Source organism: Peromyscus maniculatus, chromosome 15, assembly GCF_049852395.1.
Source record: "Peromyscus maniculatus bairdii isolate BWxNUB_F1_BW_parent chromosome 15, HU_Pman_BW_mat_3.1, whole genome shotgun sequence".
NCBI lineage: Eukaryota > Metazoa > Chordata > Mammalia > Rodentia > Cricetidae > Peromyscus > Peromyscus maniculatus.
In genome coordinates this window covers 50,517,612-50,543,324 of record NC_134866.1, presented here as the reverse complement: position 1 = coordinate 50,543,324, position 25,713 = coordinate 50,517,612, and the positions used below count along the sequence as shown (strand labels likewise).

General features: G+C 41.2%; 1 protein-coding gene across 6 annotated transcripts in view; it reads right to left on the bottom strand.

The window, feature by feature from the left end:
- Positions 1 to 25,713, bottom strand: part of Rgs7bp (regulator of G protein signaling 7 binding protein) — a 99,445-nt gene that overhangs the window by 18,088 nt on the left and 55,644 nt on the right. For all 6 annotated transcript variants that reach the window (XM_006982700.4, XM_006982697.4, XM_006982698.4 and 3 more), the window contains 2 exons: positions 13,226 to 13,356; positions 2,266 to 2,410 (listed from right to left, as the gene is read on the bottom strand). In XM_006982700.4, coding sequence (XP_006982762.1) covers positions 2,266 to 2,410; positions 13,226 to 13,356 — 276 coding nt within the window. The remainder of the gene's footprint in view (positions 1 to 2,265; positions 2,411 to 13,225; positions 13,357 to 25,713) is intronic.

Sequence of the window (25,713 nt, the reverse complement as noted above, 5' to 3'; positions counted from 1 at the left end):
GAACCTGACTGGGCTGGCTTCCAAAGGAGGCAGTTGCCAGTGACTTTTAAAGAGCTCTCCTGGTGAGTTAAATGCCAGACCAGTTTGAGACCCATGGAGCGCTGGGCAGAGAGAAAAGGAACACCGAAGAAGCTCACCTCAGGCTTCCCTCTCCCTTGACCAAAATCTGGACTTCTGTTCTAGCCCATTCACTACCATGTAACATTGCTCTCTCTGTCTCTGTCTTTCTTTTCTCTTTCTTCCTCTCTCCCTCCTTCCTTTTCCTTTCTTTTCTTTATTCTTTTTTTTTTTTTTTTTTGGTTTGTTTTTTGTTTTTGTTCTTTGAGACAGAGTTTCTCTGTGTAGCCCTGGTTGTCCTGGAACTCACTCTGTAGACCAGGTTGGCCTTGAACCCTCAGAAATCTACCAGCTTCTGCCTCCAAAGAGCTAGGACTAGATGTGTGTGTCACCATACCCAGCAATTGCTTAGAGCATGAGGTATGGATCTAACTGCTATCTGAGGCATATGAAAAGGAAACAAAAACAGCTTTGCAGATGGCTTCTGCCCTGACCATGGCATTTTGACAGATGCACCCCTTTTCTCTGGGAACAGACCAGAGAATTTTCCATTTATTTCTATAAAATAATTTATTTGTATAAATTAAGATACATGACTCTGTCATCATTTGTTCATATTTCTATAAAATGGAGACAAACAAGCTTTATTGTTTGAATTATTGGATATTGAAGTGTATACAGGTGATATTAATAGCACACAATTACCACTTGCTCCAATTTCCTATAAACACAGAAATCTGGTAATTAGCATTAGAATTATATTACAACCTGAAAGTGGAACCACAATGGCTATAAATGCCATTGTGTGTTCCATTTCTAAAAATAAAAAAAATAAAATGTTCATTATCTTGTCAGTGACTCATACACAGAGAGGAACATGGAGTAGAATCACCCCGTTCATTCAGCTGCTTTGTGCCAGCTCTAGGGACGTTCATAGCAAAGGGCATAGGCATTACTGCGAAGGCTACACAGGACCTCATCTTTTACTTCACGGAATAGTATATTCAACATGTTGATGGGATGAGTCCTTGCTCTTTTATCATTATTGTTTCCTCAATGAAACAGAATCACCATAGCATTTTTCCTTCCTAGAGAAAGTCCCTCCTTAGCAGCAAGCTGTGTAGGTCAATGCATTAACTGACTCTGACTCCTAACATGCCATCAGCTGTATTTCAGGAGAGGAAAAAGAGGCTGTGAACGTCTGTGAATTGGTCAAAGTTCGAAGTAGGACATTCCAAATACCCAAAACCTAAGAATCTATTGGAAGTATCCTTGGGTAATTTAGATTCTTTTCTCTCAAACAAAAGGGTGGTTTAGGAACTGGCCATTGGGTGAACTGTGATGGAAATAGGTCTTCTCTTTTCTCTTCTAAGAAGTATACTGTTTCCTTTTCTTTTGGAGACAGAGCCTCCCAAGTATTGGGATTATAACTGTGCACCCCTTGCTTGTTTTCATATACAATGGAGATGTGATGTGTTGGGTGGAGGTAGGCAGATGTCTACGAGCCTGAAACTGCTGTAGATCCTGCATGTCCCCCTGTAGGGTATGGACTACTTACTTACTGCAATTTGATCATAAAATGGTCCCAAAGGTTTATATGTTGAAGGCTTGGTCCCTAGCTAGAGGCCCTGTTAAGAGGTAGTTGGACCACGAGGACTCTCACCTAATTGGCAGGTCAGTGCATTGATGGATAAATTATTTGACATTATTATTGGGAGGTAGGGCACATTAGGAGGTGGGGCACAGTTGGAGGAAGTAGGTCCTAAGTCACCAGGGGTACGCCTTTGAAGGGCACATCTTGCCTCCGGCCCCTTCTTCTTTCTCTCTGCTTCAGGCTTGCCATGAGCTGAGTAGTGTCTTCTGTTCTAAGCTCTCCCGTATTGTTGACACACTTAAGTGCAATGGAGCCAGCTACTCCTAGACCACAGTCTCTGAAATCAAGAGTCGAGACAAGACTTTCTACCTTTGAGTTGTTTTCTCAGTGATTTTGTTATGGTTACACAATCCCGACTACCACCTCGCCCTCTCCCCGGGTTTCCCTCTGCAGGTTAGGCAGACTCCAGGTTCCTGCCAGAGGAGCTGCTCTGTCACGCGGTAGTGAGCCCTGTTTCTCCCGAACCTGGAATAGAAAACCCTGCACTCCCAGTGGCCCCTGAGAACACTGACGTCAGGAGGGGCGGCTTCTGTCCAGGGGAGTGTCCCACTTACCTTTCAGTATTCTCGATGTCTGTGGAAACCTGCCAGGGCTGCTGCTGGCTCTCTAGAGGGGAAGAGGAGTCCTCCAGGGCAGGTGTTTCAGCATTCTCCTCACTTTTGTTGTCCAAACTCTTCACTCCTCCACTAGCTTCCTTCCCTAAGGAAAAGGGATTTGATAAGGAGACGTGGGTAAGACATGAGCAGTGCAATTGCTTTACTCAGATGTCATTACAAAGCCTGGCTATGCTTTGAGTCAAGCGCTTCATTAATCCTAATGTCTGTCTGAGTTATAAAGCAAGTGTGTGTGTGTGTGTGTGTGTGTGTGTGTGTGTGTGTGTGTGTGTGTTGTGTATGCACGTTTGGGTGTGTATATAGTATGCTCTTACAACATTCTGGACTGATAGCTGAGGTCAACACCACCTAAAGGTCAAAACAAAATTGAGGGCCCGACCTTTGATGAAGAGTTGCTTTGTAACCTGGCTTGAGTGACTTAGATCCCTGCCTTGGGAGCAGGGATTTAGCCTGTGAACACAAGCCGGGGTTTGGTTTTAGAGTCAAGAGTGAGCAGCAGGGTCAGGAGAAGGTGACACTCAGCAGGGAGGGTGGGAGCTCCCCACTGTTCTCTCTGATCCCAGACACCGGCTTTGTCAGGCTTCCGCAGAGCACGGACTAGCCTTTCAATTGCTTGGCTCTCCAGTGTCCTTTAACACAGCAGTCTATGGGAAGCAAACCCAGCCCTATGATGCAGCCCTGTGATCTCCTTTCGACAAGGTCTTCTTGGATAGCCCTGCATGTACTGACACTATGTAGCCCAGGCTGGCCTCAAACTCATGGCAATCCTTGGACCTCAGTTTGCTGAGTGCTAAGCCTACAGGTACGAGCCACCATTAGACAATAATATTAAAAGCTATATCAATAACTGCAAAGCTGCTGTCCAACATTAGGCTGCTTGGAGATAAGGTATCTCTAGTGTTTTATACTTTTTAACTTAATTTTACTTTTAGTACACAGATGTAATTCTAGAGAAATTGAAATTGTTGGCTATCATTGAGCATGTATGATATAGAAGCTTCACTTCTTGCCTTTTTGCTCAGTCTTACCAATCCTTTAAAACAACAACAACAACAGCAACACCCTCAAACCTGTGAAGAGAATGGCTGCTCGTGGGGAAAATCTATCTTTTCTGTAGGAACTGGTAACAACTCTGCCTGTCTTCCTCTGTCGCCTAAGTTAAAAACACAAGGAGAAAGGCGCACCCCCTGAAGCGGGACCTGTGAACCCTTCCTCAAAGCACAGCAGAAACTTGGAGAACTCAGCCAGAGCATGAATACAAGTTGTCTGGTGGAAAGTGCTGGTCCTCGGCAGTGCGCTTTGTGCACATTGATCCTTGGGGATGTAAGTTTGCCTGAAGAATGGTCTTTACAATCTTAGGGTACGCTGTTGGGTGGGAATCAGTTAAGCACATGATTTAGTATGTCATCATTTCACAGTCAGAGGGCAGTGGGCTCTAAAACCCATTTGCATTTGTCTTCTGGTCCAAGTGTCCATTCACCACCCACCTCTGAGCAGAATTCATCTGTGGACTTGAACTTGAGCTGGGTGATTTGGGAGAGGGCCGAGGGGGACTCCCAGGAAAAGACCTCTGCTTTTTAAACTTTGAAGGCTAGGTACCAGGAAGGCATGTATGGAGTGTACTTTTGCCTGAAAATTTCAGAGGGGACCTGTGGAAAAATAGCCTTTATGCGCCTCAAAATACATATTCTCCCGCCTCTTCCACTGTGCTCGCACCTACATTCTATTGGCTACGCACAGAAATTCATGATCAAACTAAGTTGCTCTGAGATGTTGGATGGCATTGTTCTCTCATCTTCTATTTATATCCAGAGATGCTTTTGTATGTCGTCTATTTATGGATCTCTGAAAAGTTTTAGGGTATAATCTTTCAACTTTTGAATCTGAAAATGCCTTCTAAATATGTCTCTCTGTGTGAACTCCTTCACATTAACTCTTCCTGGCACTTGATTAGGATTCACCTTTTATTTTGAAAAATTGCATATAAGTTGATATCTAAAATGATATATGAATTTTTATATATATTTTTGTGATGAACCATTTAAATATGAGCTGCAGGCCTTACTTCACAGGGTCCTAAATACTTTAGTATATATTCCCTGATGAACAAGGATATTATGGATGGAAGGTGGCTAAGTGGGAAAGAGACTGTGCTGCGTAACGCATAGACCTGAGTTCAAATCCCCAGCACCCAGGCAATTGGCAGGCATGGCTGCCGAGTTACAGTCCTGCACTGTTCTTTTGCCTGGTCTGTCTCAGCATCCAAGACCACAAGGGAGAGAAGAGAGCAATTCATGTTCATCTCAAGTCTTAAGGGTAGCCTCAAACCATGCCCCAGGGGCAGGTACTTCAAGGTCATAGGTAGGTAGGACAGTTACCTGCTACATCTCTAGGGACAATGCTTCAAGGTCCAGGTTCAGTAAGAGAGCCTGCCTCACACTGTTTCCAACTTGGTATAGATAATTACTGTTTTATGAATATGGCGGACTCATGAATATAATGATTCTTTCCTTTGCATATAATGATCACACACATTTTAAACTTTTCATCATCTTAATAACTCTTCTTCCAATATTGGTTATTTGTTACATTTGGTGTCTTCCTTTAGCAGTGTTGATTTTTTTTCTTTGAAAATCTGGTCATTCCTGGATGTCTGTTCAGATGTCTCTGAGCATCTCTGTCTATCCTTCTACCAACAGTGTCCTGGTAATTGTGGAGAAGGGGCAGGGTGTGTGGCTGGACAACATGTGTTTGAAACTCTTCTCATGGGTGCGAGACGTTCCCATCCCAAGGCCATTTGTCCTGGGCTCCCTGTCAGGCTTGTTTCCTGTGACGCATTTCCTGCCACACGTTTCTAGGGTGGAATTCTTGCTGTAGAGAGAAATGCTAAGAAGTTTAACTTGGTGCTGACTATAATTCTGAATTCACTTTCTATTTTTGGTCATTGCTTGTCCTTGTGCAGGCCCAGTATTATTTTACACAGAATACTGCTTTGGTCTCCAAGACCAACACTGGTAGCTTCTGCTGGGAGTCAGTGGTAGCCCAACTCTTCTAAGTGCAGTTTCAAATATTAACTTCAACAGTTTTAGACACCCTTCCAGTGGTTTGTGTTTCTTGACTGGGTTTGAAGTATTTCTGGATTTTATTTCAGTTTTTTAGAATTTCTCTACCATGTGAATTTTGTTTGTTTCTCCCTGAGTTTCTTCTCTGCCCAGTTTCCTCAGTTCACTTATTCCTAAATTTCACCAAATTCAGTCCCACCCAAGTGCTTGTCTGTTTGGAGAAATTCTCTAAACTTTCTGGTTTGCTCAGGTACTCCTTGTTTGTTTTGCAGAGTTTCGGGAGATGTTTTGAGTTTTCCAGCCTCTACTTTGTTCTTTTCCTTACAGTTGGAAAGGGCCATGTGACAGAGTTAGGAACAAGGGACTCTTTCAGACCCTTCCTAAACGTCCTCCTATAGACTCTCCTATGCTTTCTGAAAGCTGGATGAATGTTCCACCCTAACTCTGACATCATTGGACTATGCCATAAATGAATACACTTACTGTTCTCATCAATTGAGATATGACATTATTTCATAAAGCAATTTCTCCACCCTAACAAACTAATACAGATTTATTCTTTTCCTAATATGCTTTTCTGTTATTTTGATGAAAAAAATTTATTTTCTTAACTAGAGAGGGGAATATCCATAAGTTTAGGTCAACATTTCTGTTAAGTTTTCCTCTTTAGTTACATTCCCTTTCTGCTGGAGAATGCAAACAATTCATCTACGTATCCAATAATCATTATTGGAATTTTTGCTCCAGGCACTGCATTAGATGATGGGGATACACTCTAGACCTCCAAAGTCTACAGAGGACAACAGACAGGAAACCATGTAACAAATGACAATCTTATGTAAGGTGCGATCATCAGCACCATGGGAATGCTTGAGAGACAAGGACCAGCTCAGACTTAGTGTTTCAGGAGCAGCTTTCTTCAGGAAATCATATCTAAATTATGACCCCCAATAAAGTTCAGAGATGGTCCAGGGGGAAGGGACAGGTGTGGAGCTGGGTAGAATGGTTCATATTATCCTGGGCAGAAGGATACCCAGAAAACGACAAATCTCTTGGGATTCTACAAAGTAGTTCAAGATACTTTGTGTGTGCCAGCGTTGGGTGCAGGGGACAAGTATGGGGTATTGCTGGTGGTCTGTGAGACTGGAGAAGTTATCGGGGTCACTTTGTAGATGTTCTTTTGAGCAACATGGAAGACTTAGCAGAAAAGATGGTGCCCTACACACCTTATCAGTAATCAGTTTGAGGTCTTTGCTCCCAGCTTCCCTCTTTTGCCTTGTCTGTCCTTGGAATGGACTCTTGTCTAATACCAGCTTGGGCACCCTGCCTTGCTCTTGGGAAAGGGATCAGAAGGCTTCCAAATGGTGACTTTAAAGCCGTATTTTGCTTTGCCTAAGAGAGTGACTGTGCATCCCAAATCATTTCCTATTATGAAATGAAAAGTTCTGTCCCCTGAAAATCAATTTCAGGCCCCAGTGAACAAATATTTGCTTGGGGGAGGGGGATGGAGACGAGGATGAGAGCCTGCAGAGTACCTTGAAATCGTGCTAAGATCGCTGTTGGCAACTAGGCCACTGAAGTTTTGGCCACGTCCCTGCGGGTTGTGCAAAGCCTTTGCTTTCGGCTCCTTGGGGATTCATATGTATTTTTAGCCTGTTTATGGATAATATAAGAGGCATGTTTGAGGGAAAGTCAAGGGAAACCAACCATGGAAAGGAAGGCTGGATATTCTCACACTCCTTATACAAGTGGTGAGTCTCTCAGGAGGAAGAAGCCACATCAGGTATGAAGCATTTCAGGAGAGCCACAGAGTCCTCCAACCTCACAAGTCCCAGGCATTGGCTAAAAGGCTGGGTGGGGATCCTTTGGTCGCACCTGCCTCTAGAGAGCTCTTCTCTTCTCTTAGCATTACAGTCCTTTGTCCCTACTTGTATTTTTCATATATTCTCCCCTTCCTTCCCCTTTGTCTTCCATTCTTGGTTTTCCCCCTTTCTTCAGTCACCCAGTGACAATGGGAGATACAGTCACTGACAGGGTCTCTTTGTAGGTCCTTAGTTGGGCCTCCATGGTCCGTCAAGTCCATATTATCCATGTAGGTACTTCTGTGCAGGAATCAAAACGAGTCATTCATTCTTCCCTAAGCTCATTCTGCATCACTGCCCCTGTCATTTCTTCGATGGCAGGGGCAAGTTTCCTACGTCCTATGTGCTCCTGACACATCATCTGTTGGGACAGTCCTCATAGAAGAGACTTTCAGGTCAGCTTTTGTACTGACTGTCTTAGAAGAGCAGAATGGACAAGGCTTACGTCAGATACACAGCTGCCTACTTAGGGCGACTCTCACCCTCATGTGGCTCAGCTTTTCTGACTCTGCACTGTGCAAAAAATTAAAGAAGCACAGGGTCTATGTTAAGTAACCTACCTGCACCCTCTCACGCTTTAGAAAGTATGTGCTTTAGATGGAAATCATTCCTACTAATTGCATAAGTTGTTTATTTATGATAAAAATAGTTTCAAGGCTTTTCTACATGATAAGAAGATATTCATTGTACCACAAAGCATGTGGTAGAGGATAATGAGTATACTATACACAGGGCTCCTCTATTGCCATAGAATGTGGAAATAATTTCCAGCCCAGAAATGATGAGGCACTAACTCGCCCACTTCAATGTTCACTATCCTTTTCTGTCTTCCTGTAGCACTCCAGTGACCCTGGAGTCGCAGCTCTCATGCTGGGCCCCATGTAGCTGTCTGAGAAAGCAGAAGGACCAGGTTTCCTTAGAACATGGGAGGGAAAATAATTGAAGACACATGTGTGTGAGTGAGGCTTTGCTCTACCTGGAGCATGTAACAGGGCAGAGCAGTGTGCAAGATGCATTTCCCATGAAACTAACTAAATTGCAACTTTTCCATAACGGGCGTCAGGGTCAAGCTGTACAGTATCTTATTACATAAAGTCCCGCCCTATGGTGTAGACAGACACAGAGATAGAGTTAATAGATATTTTTAGGTCACCCTTAGGATTATAGAATCTGGCTATGTGTATGTTCTTTAGAAAGGACAAGCTTCTTGGTGGAAGGTCTTTTGTGTTTGTGGTGAAGTTGTTTCTTTTCTGTTATTCAGGTCAGATTCAAGGATATGTCCTCAGAGGACTTTGATTACCCCCCTCTGAAGTAGCCATTCCATCCAAGTCTGTTGCATTGTCTATTCAATTTCAATTATCTGCTACTTGGGAGCTTTGGAAAATTTGATTGTCTATGCTTTGCCTCATTCTTCCCTTCCTTTTTTTCTTCCTTCTCTCCCTCCCTCCCTCCCTCCCTCCCTTCCTCCTTCCCTCCCTTCCTCCCTCCCCACTTTCTTCCTCTGGCCTCATCTTGTCTCCCCTTTCCTCCCTCTAGACCACATATTCCTTGAGCACAGGGCCATTGCAATCCCGTCACTGAAGCCTTCCAGCACCCAGAGGGCTACCTCACATATGATGGATGAACAATGAGCATTTGCTTAAAGAATGAATTCATGTTTTCTCTTCGAGTTTCAATCATAGTTTCTATTTTAGGGTTTATTTTGCTTCATTTCTTCTAACTCGCTGTTCTATTTTAGTATCAATTGCTCCTTCTCACACTGGAAAATAAAGTATTTACTTGTGGCTAAATTCTATTTTTGTCTTTTTTTTTCTTGTTTCTTTCATTTGTGTGGATCATTTCCTTTACATTATTCAGCATGATTCTGAATAGACAGGGCTCTCTCCTGCCTGTAACTCATTTTTGTCTTGGGTTCATCCAGTATTTCACTGCACCTGGACCATGAATTCCCATCAGTACATCTTGAGTTATCAATTCCCAGGCTCCCAATCCACTTTTGTAGGAATATTTGTCAATTTTTAACATTTCCCTCTTTTTCCTTTTGGTGATCACATCTCTACACATTTTTAAATCTGAATTTACCATGGCAGTACATTTCAGTGGAAGAATCCATCTTATCCCAGAAAGATGGGGGTGGGGTGTGTCTCTTGCCCTCAAATGACTGGGGGGGGGCACTTTTTCTGTAAGCTGTGGCTGAGAGGTAAGTAGAGGCAGGGAGGGCAACATGAGAGCAACAAGGAAAAGGGTAGAAAAGGCAAATTCACGTAAAAAGGAGCTTTTTTTAGGATGGGCAAGTTCTCGTAACTGACTGAGTGGGGAAGAGAACATGAGAAGAAAAGAGTGGTCGAAAAAGCAGGATTTTCCAGTTTCCTTAGCAGCCCTCCTCCATTTTCTGCCAGCCCAGCTGAATGAATGAAATCTGTGAGCTCACTTCATCCCGTGGCAGGAAGCAGGCATTAGTGGTCAACATAATGCATGCAAGCAGTAATGGGAACAGATTTCTTACCTAACTAGGTGTGAAGAGATGAGAACAAATATTTTCCACTATAAACACAGAAATGAGATTATAGGAAGCAGTACTCCAATTTACAACTTAAAAGTGTTAGAATATCAAACTACAAAATGACTAAAATTATTCCCATCTGTCATCATCCTATAGAAACACAGCTTTTCAGAGCTACACTCTACCTGATATAACCCAATAATGTTTATTAAATGTAGGTTTTTTTTTACCTCACATAGCTGTAATTTACTTTAATTTTGTTGGCTATGAAAAAGGAAAATCATTTTAGGAATATTTTTCTTCATTTCTTTGGCAAAAAACATGATCTTGCAAAACATATAATATTTCCAAATGCCTTGTGCCAATCAGACATATGAGATAGCAAAAATTTCTATACACAGAGCAAAGAATATGCAAGAAAATCATTTAAAATGCTGTTGTGACCAAGGATACAGAATATGATTAATTGGAAGAGGACAATCTTCATTATTAAATACAAGCTCACTGTGGGAGTGCTAAAATTATTTGGGACATACTTTCCCAGAAAAAAAAAAAGCCGTATTCTCAATTCCTGAAGTGACCTTGTATGCCCTTTCTCTCTAAAAAGTAAATGTGTGCTCTGACTACACAATACAATAGGAAAACTAAGTGAGATATAAAATAGCATATGAGCTTCTGGTAGAGCTGAGGAGATGCACAGACATAAGAACAAACTACGTGTTCAGATGTCTATGAAGCAGTTCAGTTTCAGTATTTAATCCCAGCCCAACACTGACAGGGAGGCGTTGATATAAATTGTTTTGAAGCTCAATTACAATGCTGCTTCCTTTCCTTGGTGGAAATGAAAAGCTGAAGAGGAGAGCAGTGGTCAACCATGGGCATCTACCCAAAGAGAAAAGAGAGGAGCTCATCTAAACATTAGTAAAACATCAGCTTTTCTTATAACATTAAAAGAAACAAATCTGGTAGAGGTTCTGAGCAGGAAGTCAGCATGAGTATTACAAACCTCAGGAGCTGCTGGGGACTACCTGACTTCTGAAAGAGATGAAGGTAGGGTGGAGAGGAGAGGCTATAAGTTAAGGTACCGTATTAGTGGGGCCGGGGAATGTAACTCAGTGGCAGAGCATTTGCATAGTATGCAAAAGCCCTGGGTTCAACACCCAGTACTGGAAAGGAGGAGGAGTTAAGTGGAGGAGGGCAATGAGGTGGGGATAAAGACGCTTATGGGGAGGCTGGAGAGATGGCTTAGCAGTTAAGAGCACTGGCTGCTCTTCCTGGAGGACCTGAGTTCAATTCCCAGCACCCACGTGGGAGCTCACGACTGCCTGAAATTCCAATTCCAGGGTATACAGCACCTCACACAGACATGCATGGAGGCAAAACACCAATGCACATAAAATACAAAACAGTAGATTATTTTTCAAAATATTAAAAAAAGAGATTCTTGGTGGATGTTCTCTGTCTAGATCATTCTTAGACTGAAGGTACAATAGAGGTACCACTGTTTGGATAAACAACATAATGTCTTGGAAAAGTCATCTGTCATCTGAACTCTCAGAGTTAGATGTAGAAACGGTCCCTTTCTGCTGATATGGGACACATATATTTAATTATATGTAAAATGCTACGCATATGTATCAGTCCTGGGAAAGAAGAATTGCCTCTTGATAGTTTTCCTGTGACTTCTCCCACCGCACCTGGAATTTGTAGGCATCTTTACTCCAGTCTCTACCTCATGGCCTCAGGTCTATCCTCACTTCTCCATCCACATCTCCATGAGAAGGCCTGGTAAGACAGAGTCGGCCACAGTCTCAACTACTTCTCTGGCACCATGCCTGCCATGCCTGTGGTCATGCTCTCCACCATGATAATGGACTAGACCTCTAAAACTGTAAACAAGCTCCCGGTTGAATACTTCCTTTAAAAGAGCTGCCTTTGTCATGGTGTCTCTTCATATCAATAGGACAGAGGCTAAGACACCAACCTACCCAAATAATGCAAAGAATGCGTTGCCCTGCATGTGTGTATGTGAGGGTGTCTCCTGTTTGGTTGCCATGTATCCGAACACTCACTTTTTAGATAAGGCATCAGGAATGTCATGAGGATGATCATTCTAAACCTACTTTCTCTTATTAACCACAGCCATGAAGATGGTAATCCTTGAAGGATCAGCCTTTAGGAAGATGAAGGAAAAGAAATAATACTCATGTATTGAGAGACTATTATCCTGTCTTTGGGACAAGGTAGCAAAACTCCTGCTTTTAGCTCTGGAAGATATGTGTACGCATACACATATATGCATATGCAAAATTTGATGTTTACTGCTACATTATCACATCATTTTGTTGTCACCAAGTGACAATACTCATTTGATTTCAAGTCTTTAACTGCTTGTCGTCCAAAGCCTCTCCTCCCCCCAGCAGCTTACTGAACTTGCTTATCTTTAAATTTAAACCACAGGCCCCCATTACATTCTATGTATCTCCAGCTCCCATTTTTTTCTGGCCTAAAGCACAGAAAGTTCATGCTCAGGAGGTTTCCAAGGAGCTCTTTGATGAACTAAAAAGAAACTGTAAGTCAACTACGTGGTTAATGGGATCTGAGGGGCCTTCCATCCCCACCTCTGCCGATCATGTTAGGTATAACACTGGTTGGATGGAGCGGAGTCCACTCCTAGCTTCATGGACAGACCTTAACTGCGTAAGACAATCAGAGCCCTCCATGACTCAAGAAAGAAGTTGTTTCAGTTAGAATGAAGCCTGGATCTTTTGTTTTATAATTGGGAGAAGTTTCCCCTTCTTTATGAGTCAAATGATATATACAGCCAATGACCAGGGCCGTGGTAGTCAGTTTCCTAATGTGGGTGAAGGGCAGTTTGAGAGGAAAGTTGACATCTCAATGACAGAGCCCCACTTAGAACGGGGATCATAATATCATCAGACCTTGCTGAAGCCACAGCTACCAGCTACTTCCGTTGCTGAAGTCACTACATTCCTTGTGTACTTTAAGGCAGGGAGTGAGTTTACCATTGCTTATGCCTCCATACAATTTGTTGAGTTTTCTTTTCTGTTTTTTAAGTCAGTGGGACACAATAAGCAATTTACCTCTTTGCAACATTTCATTTAGAGAAGCAAGGCTCTTGGAGAACATTTACTACCCTACTAAGACCTTTGTATATTCTTTGCAGCCTTTGCGGATTCTAATGAAAGTCACATTCACAAGTGGTGAAATAATACATTTAAGGACAAGTGGTGAAATAATACATTTAAGGACAGTTCCTCTGCACATGGTTTCAGTCCTGATGCATTTGGACAGCAGTGATGTGGGCCTTTTATTAATTCATGTATCCTGCAGTTTTCGAGCATTTAAATTCCTTCTGCTTGTGTGCCTGGGCCTGCGCATGGACACTAGGTGGAAGGCCCGTTTCGTTCTCTACTTCTCTGCCTTTCTGGCGTCCTATTGCATGTGTGTACCTTTCCGATGAAACTGGAGAGACCCCAGCAGACAAATGGATTTCAGCATCTCCGTCGTGTACATCTCTAGGCAACATTGCAGCTGGATGTAAAGCCGGCAGATTTCGGGATGGATCTCGCCATCTTCCGGGCTGCAGCAAGAATGAAAGAGCAAAGTTGTGGACAGTCTCAGGATTCAGTCACCAGCCATTTGTCTCAGCTCTGAGAGGAGGCCAGGCTCCATCAAGATTCCTCTAACCTCGAGTCTGAAATGCAGAGTTTCCTGCTTTCAAGCCGGCAACCACCCTGATGGTTCTTACATAAGTGTCCTTCTGAGTAACTGCTCTCACCCTCCTCGCCTTGGCAGCGGCTTCTGCTGGGAGCTTAGAATCATAAACGCTTGAAGTAATTGAGAATATCAGACATTTTCAATTTAGCCGTAGGAAGAAATTTCCAAAATACACTTAAAGAGTAATAATCTCCTAGCTACAAAGAGATCGAAAACCCCTGCTTCTAGACAGACTAACACGGTCCATTCAATTAACGTTTAGAAGACATCTCTAATATCAGGGCCCCAGCCTAATATGATTAGAGAGCCAGTTTTCAAATTATTTTTATCCAGGTTTTTTTTTGTCTTAATCTAAGATATATTCTTTTATTGTTTGCCATGCCTAATTTATGAAAACCCAAATGTTTTTAATGATAAAATAAATATTTTATGATAAAAGAGAAAAGTAATAAAGTTATAATAGCTATGCTGGGCAATCTAATTCTGCACAAATGCTGAATTTATGTTTGAAATTATAACCTAAAGTCCTGGAGGTTTTCTTTTTAAAATTAATATGTAAATATGATAGAACATGGAGTTTTGGAGTTTTGGGTTTTTGAAGGAGAGGATTCATTTGTCGATAAAATTATACTACTTCACCCACAACCAGAATTGCATATATTGAGTGATGTAAATGAAAGGGATAAGTTTACAGATTGATTGAGGTTAAAGAAAGCCTGAAGGTGAGTTCTGTTAAATATCCTAATGAGTTCTCTTGATTTCTGCCTCCACTCATTTAAAATGGAATGAAATCTGATTAAACACTGCAGAATTTAGATTTATTTTCATTATAAAGTGGGCCAATAGCAAATTTTGGGGGTATTTGATCAGATTTTTTTTTTTAAAAAAATGTTCACTTTGTTTTTAAGTTCTGGAATTACAGTTTAAACAAACAAACAAACAAACAAAACCTATGTACCAAGAACTTGACAGTGAAAATTAGTTTTCATTTTCAATCCTTATTTCGTTGATGAACAAGAGTTTATCTAACCATATGGCTTATATAACTCAGAAAAATGCAAAATTCTCAGCCTCCATACCGTGACGCCTGCACAGTTATCTTGGGTCTTTCGGGGTCAGATAGAACAAAGTGTATCCCAGAACTGCTGTGCAGAATTTGGCTTTATCTGGAAGTTAAAACACTATCTTACTTCCCTGTCATTTGCCTCACGTGGAGCCAGACTTAGACCATGTCTGAAGCAGGAGAAATGTCCCATGAAAACCTCAGGCATCTTCCACCTTCAAATTGCCAGAAGTTCCCTCCACCTCACATGACTCCATTACCTCCAAATACACACACACACACACACACACACACACACACACACACACACACACACAAACACATACACACAATTTTATATCACCCTTAGTCTTTAGAAATTTCTCTGACTGTGTCCCATTTCTTAATGGTGCTGCTAGACTCTGAAGGAATACTGCAATTAGCAGTTCCTCAAATAAAAGAAAAAAAATCCTGTGATTCTGGTGTATTATCTGTTAATACACAGCTTTGCATAGAAAAATCTGAAGGCAACGTCATATTCCAAACGTAACCCAGAAGGAAAACATTCACAGGCAAATGGATCTTTTCTGTGCTGTTTAACTGTCTCAATCACAGTTCCCTATTTTCATCTATTTATGACATCGGTCCTGGTGCCTCATAGGCAGATGAAAGGAAATGAGGAAAAGAAACAAACCTTAGAGGAAATCTGTCACATGTTCTGCACATTTTATGAGTGAGACAACTGGCTAACACAGTGTCATTCCAAGCCGTAGGGTCTTCTTATATTTAAAGGAGAAAAATATATGCCCAGGGGGCTTAGTTCCCAAAAACACTACTATATTACATATCCTTTGAGCCAGCATATTTTATTATTTTGCAACTAGAAAGAAAAGCAATGCATTATGTTCTTGGGAAAGGCAGGTCAGAACAGAGACTGGGATGTTTAATTCAAATTGTTTCCAAGGGGGTCACCTGCCCTCATGGAGGCTTTCTAGGAACCGGCATCTTTGTGCCCCTCACAAATATTATGGGAAGAGGCTGAGCAAGCGTGGCGGAAAAACAATATGCCTGTTAAAATTAACCGATGCTAAAGCTGCACTATGAATTTCCTGAATTTCCTACACATTCTCACATATTATCCTTTCATAACTCACAAACTGAAGCATAGAGAAGAAGGGAGCGTCCTAAAGAGCAGAGTTTGAAAAGCTAAGGCTTCGCTTGTGTTTCTGTTTTGCACTGCCCAGAGCAGAGTGCATTAGCCTCTGCATATGAGCGATTTATTCCTTCCATTTCAGAGCCCTGAAGCGTATTGCTCCTCCTGAAAGTACACAAAAAGTCACATTGTCCAGTTGTTAGAATGCGACTAGTGTTACAAATAGCAAATTAAACACTGCTTCAACAACTATATAGGATCTTATGTAGCCCAGGCTTGCCCCAGACTCTCTGTACCTAAAGCTGGCTTTGAACTCCTTACCCTTCTGCTTCTGCCTCCCTGACAGGCAAGCACCAGGACATCTCATTTCATGAGAAGCATGGAATGCACTTAGGTTATTTTTCATAACAAATAGAAGTTGAATATAAATAAATAAAAATAAAAATATCCCAACAAAACAAGTAAAGACTCAAACAAAAAGCTGTTAATATCCTTGAAAATTCTTAAGGATAAATTACAAGACCTAAAGAAGAGTTGACATTAAACTAAAAACGAGAACCGTGGCCTCTGCATGAGCTGGAAGCAATTTACCTTGGTGAGAACTTTTCAAATCTTACTGTGCTTACTCCAAATGACTCACTTCCTATCAAAGTTTAGGTCAGGAGAGGCACCCCTTGGTGATGCTTACTTAATTCATCCAAAGGAAGTTTAGGAGTTAATGGATATATTGTGATTTTTTTTTCTTTTACTGAGTTTAAGTCAAGAACCAAACTGATGATTGTGATTAATCTGAAAGCCTGGATGCTATTTAAAAAAAAAAGTCCCTAAGATTTAGTTCCAACAAAATATCAAGAACTCAAATTTTGGAACTCAAGTGAAGCCCAGACCCATCTAAAATAGACACTAAATTATAAACCTGCTTTCATTTGACTCACAAGTTCACTGAAGAAGACTTGAGTGTTCCAGTCCCTGGAAGACTTGAAAGCAGACACCACTCAAGGCATCTTTTGAAAATGGAAACTCTCAACTGCTGAAGATCCTTGCCTTATAAATAAAAGTAATATGGTGAAAAATCTGCTGGGATGACTAAAATTTAAAAAAAAGTTCTGATAACTCCAAAGCTGGTGAGAAACGGCAAGGCAACAGAAACTCTGGTATATTGCTGGTGGGAGTTAGAATGGCTCAAGTACTTTGGAGAAAACTCCCCCGCAATTTCTTTTAAAACTAAATATACATTTACCCTAGGACCTGGCAGTTCCATTCCTAAGTATTTGCCCAAGACCGGTAAAAACATTCACAGATAGATCCATACAAAAGTACTTGTAGGATTTATTTGGAAGAACCCCAAACTGGAAATGGCCTAATTTTCTACCAAGAGGAAAATGGTTAAAGAAATTAGTATATTCCTAAAAGATATCATTATACCCAACAATTAAAAATAGCTAACTCCTTGTGCTCAAAACAACATGAACATATCTTAGAAACATTATCTTCACAGAAAATCCTCGCATGGAAAAGCAAGATAAGTCTCCATTCACCTGAAGGTGTAGCCAATGAGAAAATAAGAGATGGTGAGATATCTTAAAATGGTGGATGATGGTCTAAGAAGGGAGGGCAGTCTAGAGCAGGCTGAGACTCCACACCTACAGTCTGAGTGAGATGATGTTCACATTGGACAAAACCCGCTGAATGGCGCACTTAATATTTGTGTATTTGTTGTATGCACCCTTTAATTTCACATTGAGCTGGGTAGCTCCTGAAATGTGTGTTGTCTTATTTAGGAGTAAAGTTGACTGATAGCTGCAATTTCAGAAAAGTGGCATGAATTGTTGGCTGGGAAGAAGGATGAACAGACAGATGGGTGTGTAATAAAGCAAATGAATACAGAATAAAATGTTAATTGTGGGCTTTTGCTGGTGGCTGGGTATTTACTCTGCTGAAGATTTTCTTGCCCCAAAATAGTCACATGATCTAAACAGAGCCAAACAAGTGGAAAGCTTCATAGTTGTTCAGGTCAAACTCAGGAGTTCCACTGGGCATTGGACGAGGACACATCTTGGCCATGGATTTATCTGCTTTCTTTTGCCGAAGTTACCAGACATTGGTGGTCTCTGCAATTGCTAATAACTTTTGAGAAACAAGCAAAAGGTTTGTTGTTTTGGTGGTGTATGTAATGTCATGATTTGCACGTGGGATTGAAGGCACAAAGACAAACACAAGAGAGAGAGAGAGTTTGGAGTCAGAAAGTGTAGATCGACACATACCTTTGCCATGTAGAATTGTGATCTGAGGAAAATCACTCTAATTTCTTTGAGACTGTCACCTCCACTGTGAACTAGAGGAACAAGGGTAGGAAGCAATTCAAGGTCACTGCAAGGATCCAATGAGACTATGCGTGGGAAAAGAAGTAAAGAATGTGAAGTGCAGTCAGAAGTTGGCTGCCGTCCATCTAACATCAAGGTTATGTTTACTTAACCGTATTCCTTAGTCTGTTACATAATCGTCTTTATTTACATGCAGTTCCCATAATGGGCTGTGGTGTAATAAATGTGCCATTAGACTGAGGCGAGAAGACGACCCAGTGACAACTCCTCAGTGTGTCACAGATTTTAGTGAGGACAAATAAATAGACGCTTGGGGAATCACCTGGTACAACTGGAAAGCAGAACCTCCACCATAGCGAATATATGCCAGTCTGTCTTTTTGGAATCCATTCTGGTTTCATTTATTAAGGTAAATAGCAGGGAAAGTCTCAGGAAATTGAGTGGGACGAGAGAAGGGGACAAGATTCTTCATTTTATTTTCCAAATAGTGGGGAGAAGGAAAAAATGACTTAAGTAAGGAGAATGCTCTTCTGGATATCTCTCCAAATATCCCTAGTGGTTCCTCACAGATGGATTTCTCTTCATGGATATACTTTATTTTTATACCAACTCAAACCCTAGTCTTCACATAGCTTAATGAAGGTGGTTTCCCAAGATGGTCCCCTAAGTCTAAATCATAAAGAGCTGGTCAGTCAAATTATAAGAGCTAACAGATGTGTATGATCCAGTAATTATTTTAGGTTTCAAATTCTTGAAGGTAATTATAGAGTCTATCCATGTTCACAAACACAGAATAGATGCCAGATACCATCTATCCAGTGAGTGACATTTTATACTCCATAAAAGAGAGGAACCCATTGATGCAGGAGACCAGAAACAAGAAACATTTCCAGTGTCAGATCATCTCTCTCCCTTTCGTTCACAAGCCTCCTCCTAAGAATTCTTACGAACTTGTATGTGTGGCAGAAACCTGTATATTTTCCTCATAGAGTCTTTGCAAGTTTGGTGCCCCCAGGAGCCTTTGGAAGAGCAATTGCGATATTTCCTCTCCTTCACAGCATGTTATTACATGGGAACATATGGCTGGCTCGACGACTTCCTCCACAGTGAACAGAACCTGGATCAAACTCTACCCTGAGGCAGTGCAAGTCAGTCAGAAATGAGACTTGACTTTTAAAGGCAAAAGAGACTTCAGTGGGCAGTAGAGCTGCTGTCTTTTGGAAGCAACTTTGGATTCCTTTATGGAAAACGCTGAGGTTCAGAGGGGCGGCACCCTGTGCAACCTCAGCCCAGACTCCATCTTCCCGTTGCTTTTTGCTCCCCTTTCACCAGAATCTTGGCCATTTCTTCATGGTGCTTTGGAGAGCTCAGAAGTAAATAATGAGTAGCATTACCATGTGCTTTGTTCATTTTTTTTTATTTAAAAATGAAAACTATATTTAAAACAAGTAGCCATCACTTTCCTGACATTACAATGCTTATGTTGAAATAAAATGAAAATATTACTATTGAATTGTACCTGATTTTTAACTCACCTTAAATGCTACTATCATGGTAAGAATGGGAGAACTGGGAATATGCGGTGACTCTGTAGAGAATGGTCCTCAACCTTCCTAACGCTGTGACCCTTTAATACAGTTCTTCATGCTGTGGTGACCCCAACCATAAAATGATTTTCGTTGCTACTTCCTAACTGTCATTTTGCTACTGTTATAAATCTTGATGTAAATATGTGACCCCTCTGTGGGTTGCAACCCACAGGTTGGGAATCTGTGCTGTAGTGATCTGCCAGGCCTTGTGGGGATTTCTCAAGGTCTGAGAGGTTGGAGGAGTTCATAGGCTGCACACCCTAGTTTCTGATTCTTGTTACAGGAGCGTCTCTTCTGAAGCTCAGGCTCAGAGTCTAGGACACTCTGATGTTCACAAGATAGCCTTCTTCAGTGCTCAAAATAAAATGTGTTTCTTACTCAGTGTGGGCCTATTTCCCTACCGTACACCCTTTTTGCCTTGAGAGTTTCTTGGCCTCTCCATTTTCCCTCTGAATTTCTTAGCATTTTTCCCTTTATGGTCTCTGGCTAGGAATTATATGGAGTCCAAAAAATAGGTCTGTAGATCCTGATCTTACTTGGTCTTAGGGTTCTTATAGCTATCAGAGGCCTGTGCCTGAGGGAATCTGACTTTGTGTTCTTCAGACTCTGCTGGGATGAATACAGCACGAAAGATTACATGATGAGAACATAGCCCTTTCTCACTGAATACAGCCAGAATTGATTTATTTTTAAACATATACACATATCTATTAAAGACAGGTATATATAAAGATATGTGTATAAGTGTGTTACATAATATTCATACTAACTATAAGATATATAATTATATAACTCCTTTAATATATGCACACATATATGTATAGATAGGCATGTATGTGTATATATTTTAATTTACATATACATATTTGCATAGATGCACATATTTTATATTTAAATATGATTTCTTACAGTTAGGGTAGTTTTATTTTTAAAGATATAAACTTTTGCATGTATATGTTGTTTGAAGAGATACATATTTAAATTAAAGAAGTATTATATATTTCAACATTATAATACACAAAATACTTTTGGATCTGAAATCAAGTTCTTCCAACTTTGAGGCTCACTGTTCCCTCCTGATTTCAATAATCTTCACGCTGATACCGGCAATCTTTAAAGGTTGGTCATCATTCTATGCATCTATTTCCCTGAAAAGATTCCCACTCATTAAATGGCATTATATCCAAAGTCTGGGCAAGTCTTTGCATCATGAAGTTAATTCCTACCTTAATCCGTCAGACTTTTCAGGCTCAGTATATTAAACTGTTGAGGCTTATCTAAACAGTATGTAGGCCTCTATTCTTAGATACTCCATTTCAGCTTGCCGACACTTAGTCAGGCTATGGAGTTCATCAATATTGTCCAAAACAATGAACAGTTTTCATATCATATGAACTTGGATAACTGGGCTGCCCAATCTTGACCTAGAATGTTAATGCTAAAGAGAGCTTTGGATAGAAGAAAATAAGTTATTTATTTGTTTATTTTCTCATTCAACTGTAACAGTGCAAAACAGCGATCAACACTTTCATAATTAATTGTGACCTATAAGTTGTACAGTCATGGAAGAGCTAATAATCAAATCTGTTTCGGTTGTCCATTCTCATGGCCTTGTTACATGTGAGAGATTTCACCTAGAAATCTCTTCTAAAAGTGGGAAGAGCAGTAAGAGTCCCAAACACATATCACATAAGGATTGAAATACCGTTTTCTAGATTCAATAAAGGACTGAAAAGTTCATCTGAAAGGGCTTAGGATGAGGGCAGAAAAGAGGAATCTGCTTTTCACAGTTAATGATAGCAGCAGATACTGTGGCTTCTCCCCTGTCCCAGAGCTCTCGTTTTTAATTTCTATGAAGAACGAAGAGGAGGATCAGTGGTTTTGTTTTTTTTGCATTTTTCCTTTTCCAGCTTCAGATTTTATCTAGCACTACAAAGTCTGTATTACACTCAGTAAGATTTTGGGGTGATGAGTCAGGGAGATGGCTCAGTGGGTTAGGGTGCTAGCTGCCAAATCTGATAACCTGCATTACAGCCTAGGGCCCCACATGGCAGAGGGAGACAAGAAGCCCCACAAGTTGTCCTCTGACCTCTGCACACACTCCCCTCACCCATTATTGCACATGTACATGATACATAAATGCAATAAAGTATTGGTGGCATTACCGTGTCTTTGTTTTGTCCTGCAATTAAAACTTACATAATTTGCATAACTGTCAAAAGATGACATTTGATGCCAATATGGAAATGTGCATTTCTGGGTAGATGTGAGGGCTATTTTGTATAACAATGTAAGTTCCTTATGAAAAAACAAGAGGCTACTGTCTGTATACATGGGAACTATATTCCACTATGAGCTTCTTCACTGGATTAGACAGGTCAGGAAACTTACCTCATGAGTCTATAATCCAGAGCTTTCACTGGATTGTTTTCTACACCACAGATCTCAAAGAAACATTTCTCAGTCAACATACAAAGGTATTAGTAGCCCAGTGCAGTTGGAGTCACATGTTGGGCTCATGGTGTTGGTGATACCATCACCAACTCAATTTCATCATTACAGATAGATTTATTATTGTGTGTCCTTCTTCATCTTCTTAAAATAAAAACTATTGGAATTTGTATGCAGCTCAGTGGTAAAGAGCTGTCTAGTGTTCACAAGGCTCTGGGTTAGATCCATTGTGCCATATACACACAAGCACATATCATTTCATAAGAGTACGATGAAGACGAAAAGATGACTTCTGCCAGTTCCAGAGCTTTTTGAGCTTTGGTTTCCCTGACCTATTACACTGGGACAACCTTGTCTACTTGGTAGGGTGGCAAATGGAATTATGCTTGGAAGGCTCAGCACACAATCAACATCCACGAGTGAAAATTCCAAGGATGAGTGGATCGAAGTGCTTGTCCAAAATTCTTCTAAGGATTTCATGCAGAACCTGTGTTCTCTGAGCTCTGGAATGTTCCAAGCTGCCTAGAAACTTGCTTTGCTTGTCTGACTCTGCTCAACCTCCTGTCTCTGAACCCACATTAAATACTAGACTGGTGTAGACAATCATTAGGTAGAACTTCATCTCTTTCAGGGTCAACAAGGTGAGGTGGCAGCAGAGAGCTGCAGCTACCATGAGCTCCAAGATCCGGAGGGTGGAGAAGAAATACCTCACCGTGTGCTATGTTGCTAAGGCAGCCTGTTCAGATGAGGCATGCCAGAACATTTGTTCTTCACAATTTTTTCAATTAATGATAGGTTTATTAAGACGCATCCCCATGGCAAGTTGAAGGCCATCTGTGAGAAACACGCTTTCAGAAGAGCTCAATAAGTAGTTACGGTGGAGTCAAATTTCCTAGACAAAACTACGTTCCTTGATATGAAACAAAATCGGAGATCTAGCAATAGTAATTATTTAAGGATGTATAAAAATTTTACAACAATCTGTGCTTTCCTAATAAATTATGAATCATGCTGGAGCAATTATTTAAAACCTTCAAAGGCTTCTTGAGCTAAATCGTGAATCTGATCATGAAATAAGCCATATCATGAGGAATTACAAAGTCAAACCTACCGAAAAAGTGTTTATCACTTAATGAAGAAAATGAACATACTTTAAAGGAAATGATCTTTGAAGCTCAATGCCCATCTTCAGCAGCTCTGTAAACAGAGCTAAGGAGATATGCCCATGATGGTTACCGAACTGACTGCCTCTTTGGGTATACTGAGGAGGAACGTGGCAAGTGCAGAATGGCGTGTGGACTGTACTCAGAGTGCTGTGGGGTCAGGGACTGCATGATAGCATGAAGTTATGACTCAGTCTCTCCCTTTAAAATAACCTCTTCAACTTCAGCTATTTTAATTCTCTACTTCAAAGTTGAAAGACGAGGGAATGAACTCCCTTGACTAGTGTTACACCGAGACACCAGTGTGGGTGTTCTGATGCCCTTTGGGTGAGGTACAGTGTAGACTTCTCTTGGAGGTCGAGACAGAGCTCAAACACACAGTCAAGCAAGAAGCAAGCAGTTATGCTTGGACCACGTACACAAGCTTGAGGCCGGGCATCAGAGTAAATATCCCCATGGCAGACACCAAAGAAGCATTTCACTCTTGTCTTCACAATTCCAAAAATTCCATTTAGTTTCACAGTAAACACATTTGGGAGACGGAATGTATTGGCTTGCTAACTGTCCAGGGAGAAGGCCACTGGGAAGAGGCAGGGGAGAAGACCGGAGCAGGTCAGGGTTAATCAGCAAGTCTGCATGTCCAGTGGGGAGTGGGCAGCATTCATGCAAGACGGTGGACTCAAAAAAAGCCAAGGAACAGCAGCAGCACAAAAAGCCAAATTCCAAACTTGAAAATTGTCCATCCCAAATGGAAACTCTTCTGAAAGGGAACAGCAGTCTTAGGACATCTGTATCCTTAAAGTTACAAAACCACCATTGGAAATGACACTGGTCCATGAACTTGAGTCCATGGGGTCCGTGTCATGTCCTCAAAGAGATCTCAAGGGGTAACTGGTAAAAGAAAATAAGAGTAACCTGAGTGCAGGGGGCCGGGGTTCTGGTCCGCTGCAGTCAATCATGGCTCCTTTGGGGGCAGGTAACAAAAGAAATCCTAATATCCAACCTCTACACGAAGCCCAAGTGGCATGGAGTACTTCAAAAACCACAGTCATACCTATTTTATAATGTTATTGAAAAGACTCACATGAAATACTGCATGGGACTTACGGGATCATAGCAAATCCAAATGAACAAGGGGAACGTTCCCAGCAGGCAATTCTGCCCATTAGCCTAGCCACCCTTACACTTGTGTTATAAGCTTCCTCTTACTTAATCACAGATGCAAAATACATTTGGTGGGTTTCTTCTACTCAAAAAAGAATAAGTTTGGAAAAAAATGAAACAAAAAGGCATTCATGACTTTTTCTGAACTCCTCTTAAGAGTTCATGAAAATTACCATTACCCCAAGGTCTTTTTATTTGATGATGGGGTGTTATAGAATCTCCTCTAAGGCAAACTGATTTCTTTTGAGCACTTATAGAAAGCTTGAAGTTCTTTCTTCCTTCCTTGATGTGGTATCATTTTACTGTCAGCAAATTTTCAACTAAATAGCTCCATCATGGAGTTTGACATATAATTTTCCTTTCTTTCCTGATGATAAAGACTAATGCGCCATTAGGCACCTCTGCCAATGGGTAGCTCAAGAACAGAAATAGCTCTTCACACAGACAGACATAAGGGCATGAAGAGGGAGCTAATAGCAAATGTTGAGGCCAGTCTCTCCAGTGGGGAACATTGCTTTTGATTTTCAAAACTGTGTATATTATGCAAGCTCATGAGGAAAACAAAACAAAAATCAAAAAAGTTGGTGGGTTTCCATGATGAGGGACTTGGGATGGGACCCTTTTGGGGAATCTCTTCAGCATTAGCAAAACATAATGTGATATTTGTTGGGAATCTACTACAGTCCAGACATTGTCCTGAGCTTTGGCTCCCATAGTGAGTCAACAAAGTGGTAGCTATCCTCCGTGTACAGTGAAGCCCAGGAGAGGACAGGGGACTTGGTGAGGGTCACGTCAGAAGTAAATGCAGAGAAACGATTGAAGCCTATGTGTGTGCTTTTAGCTCCTCCACGGTATCACTAGAACAGGTGCACAGGAAGGCCCCGTCCTTACATGCTTAAGTCTTGAGTTATCAACAACATGCCTCAGGCAAAATGTTGGATTAGGAAGAAAATAAGTATTTCTGCCTACTTTTTCCTTCCTAGATCCCCAAACAGTCATGCTCAAAAGTCAGCTTTACTCTTACTTTTCCATTTAGAATAAGTGTGAACTACCATTTTCTGTCCACTTATGTCTGGCATAAGAGACCCACCAGGCTAATACAAGCTGGTGTATACTGGGGGACTTGGATGAGGCTACCAAGAAGAGCAAGGGCTCCACCCTGCAGAGATCTCCCCATCTAAGATGAGCCATAAGAAAGAGAAAAGGATATGGTGAGACTTGGGAGAGAAGGCTCCTTTCTACTGTCTGAGTCGTTTTTCTGCACACTAGAACATAAATGCAGTGAGAGAGAAAAGAAAGATGGTGTTACTGCAGTTCAAATGCCACTATTAATC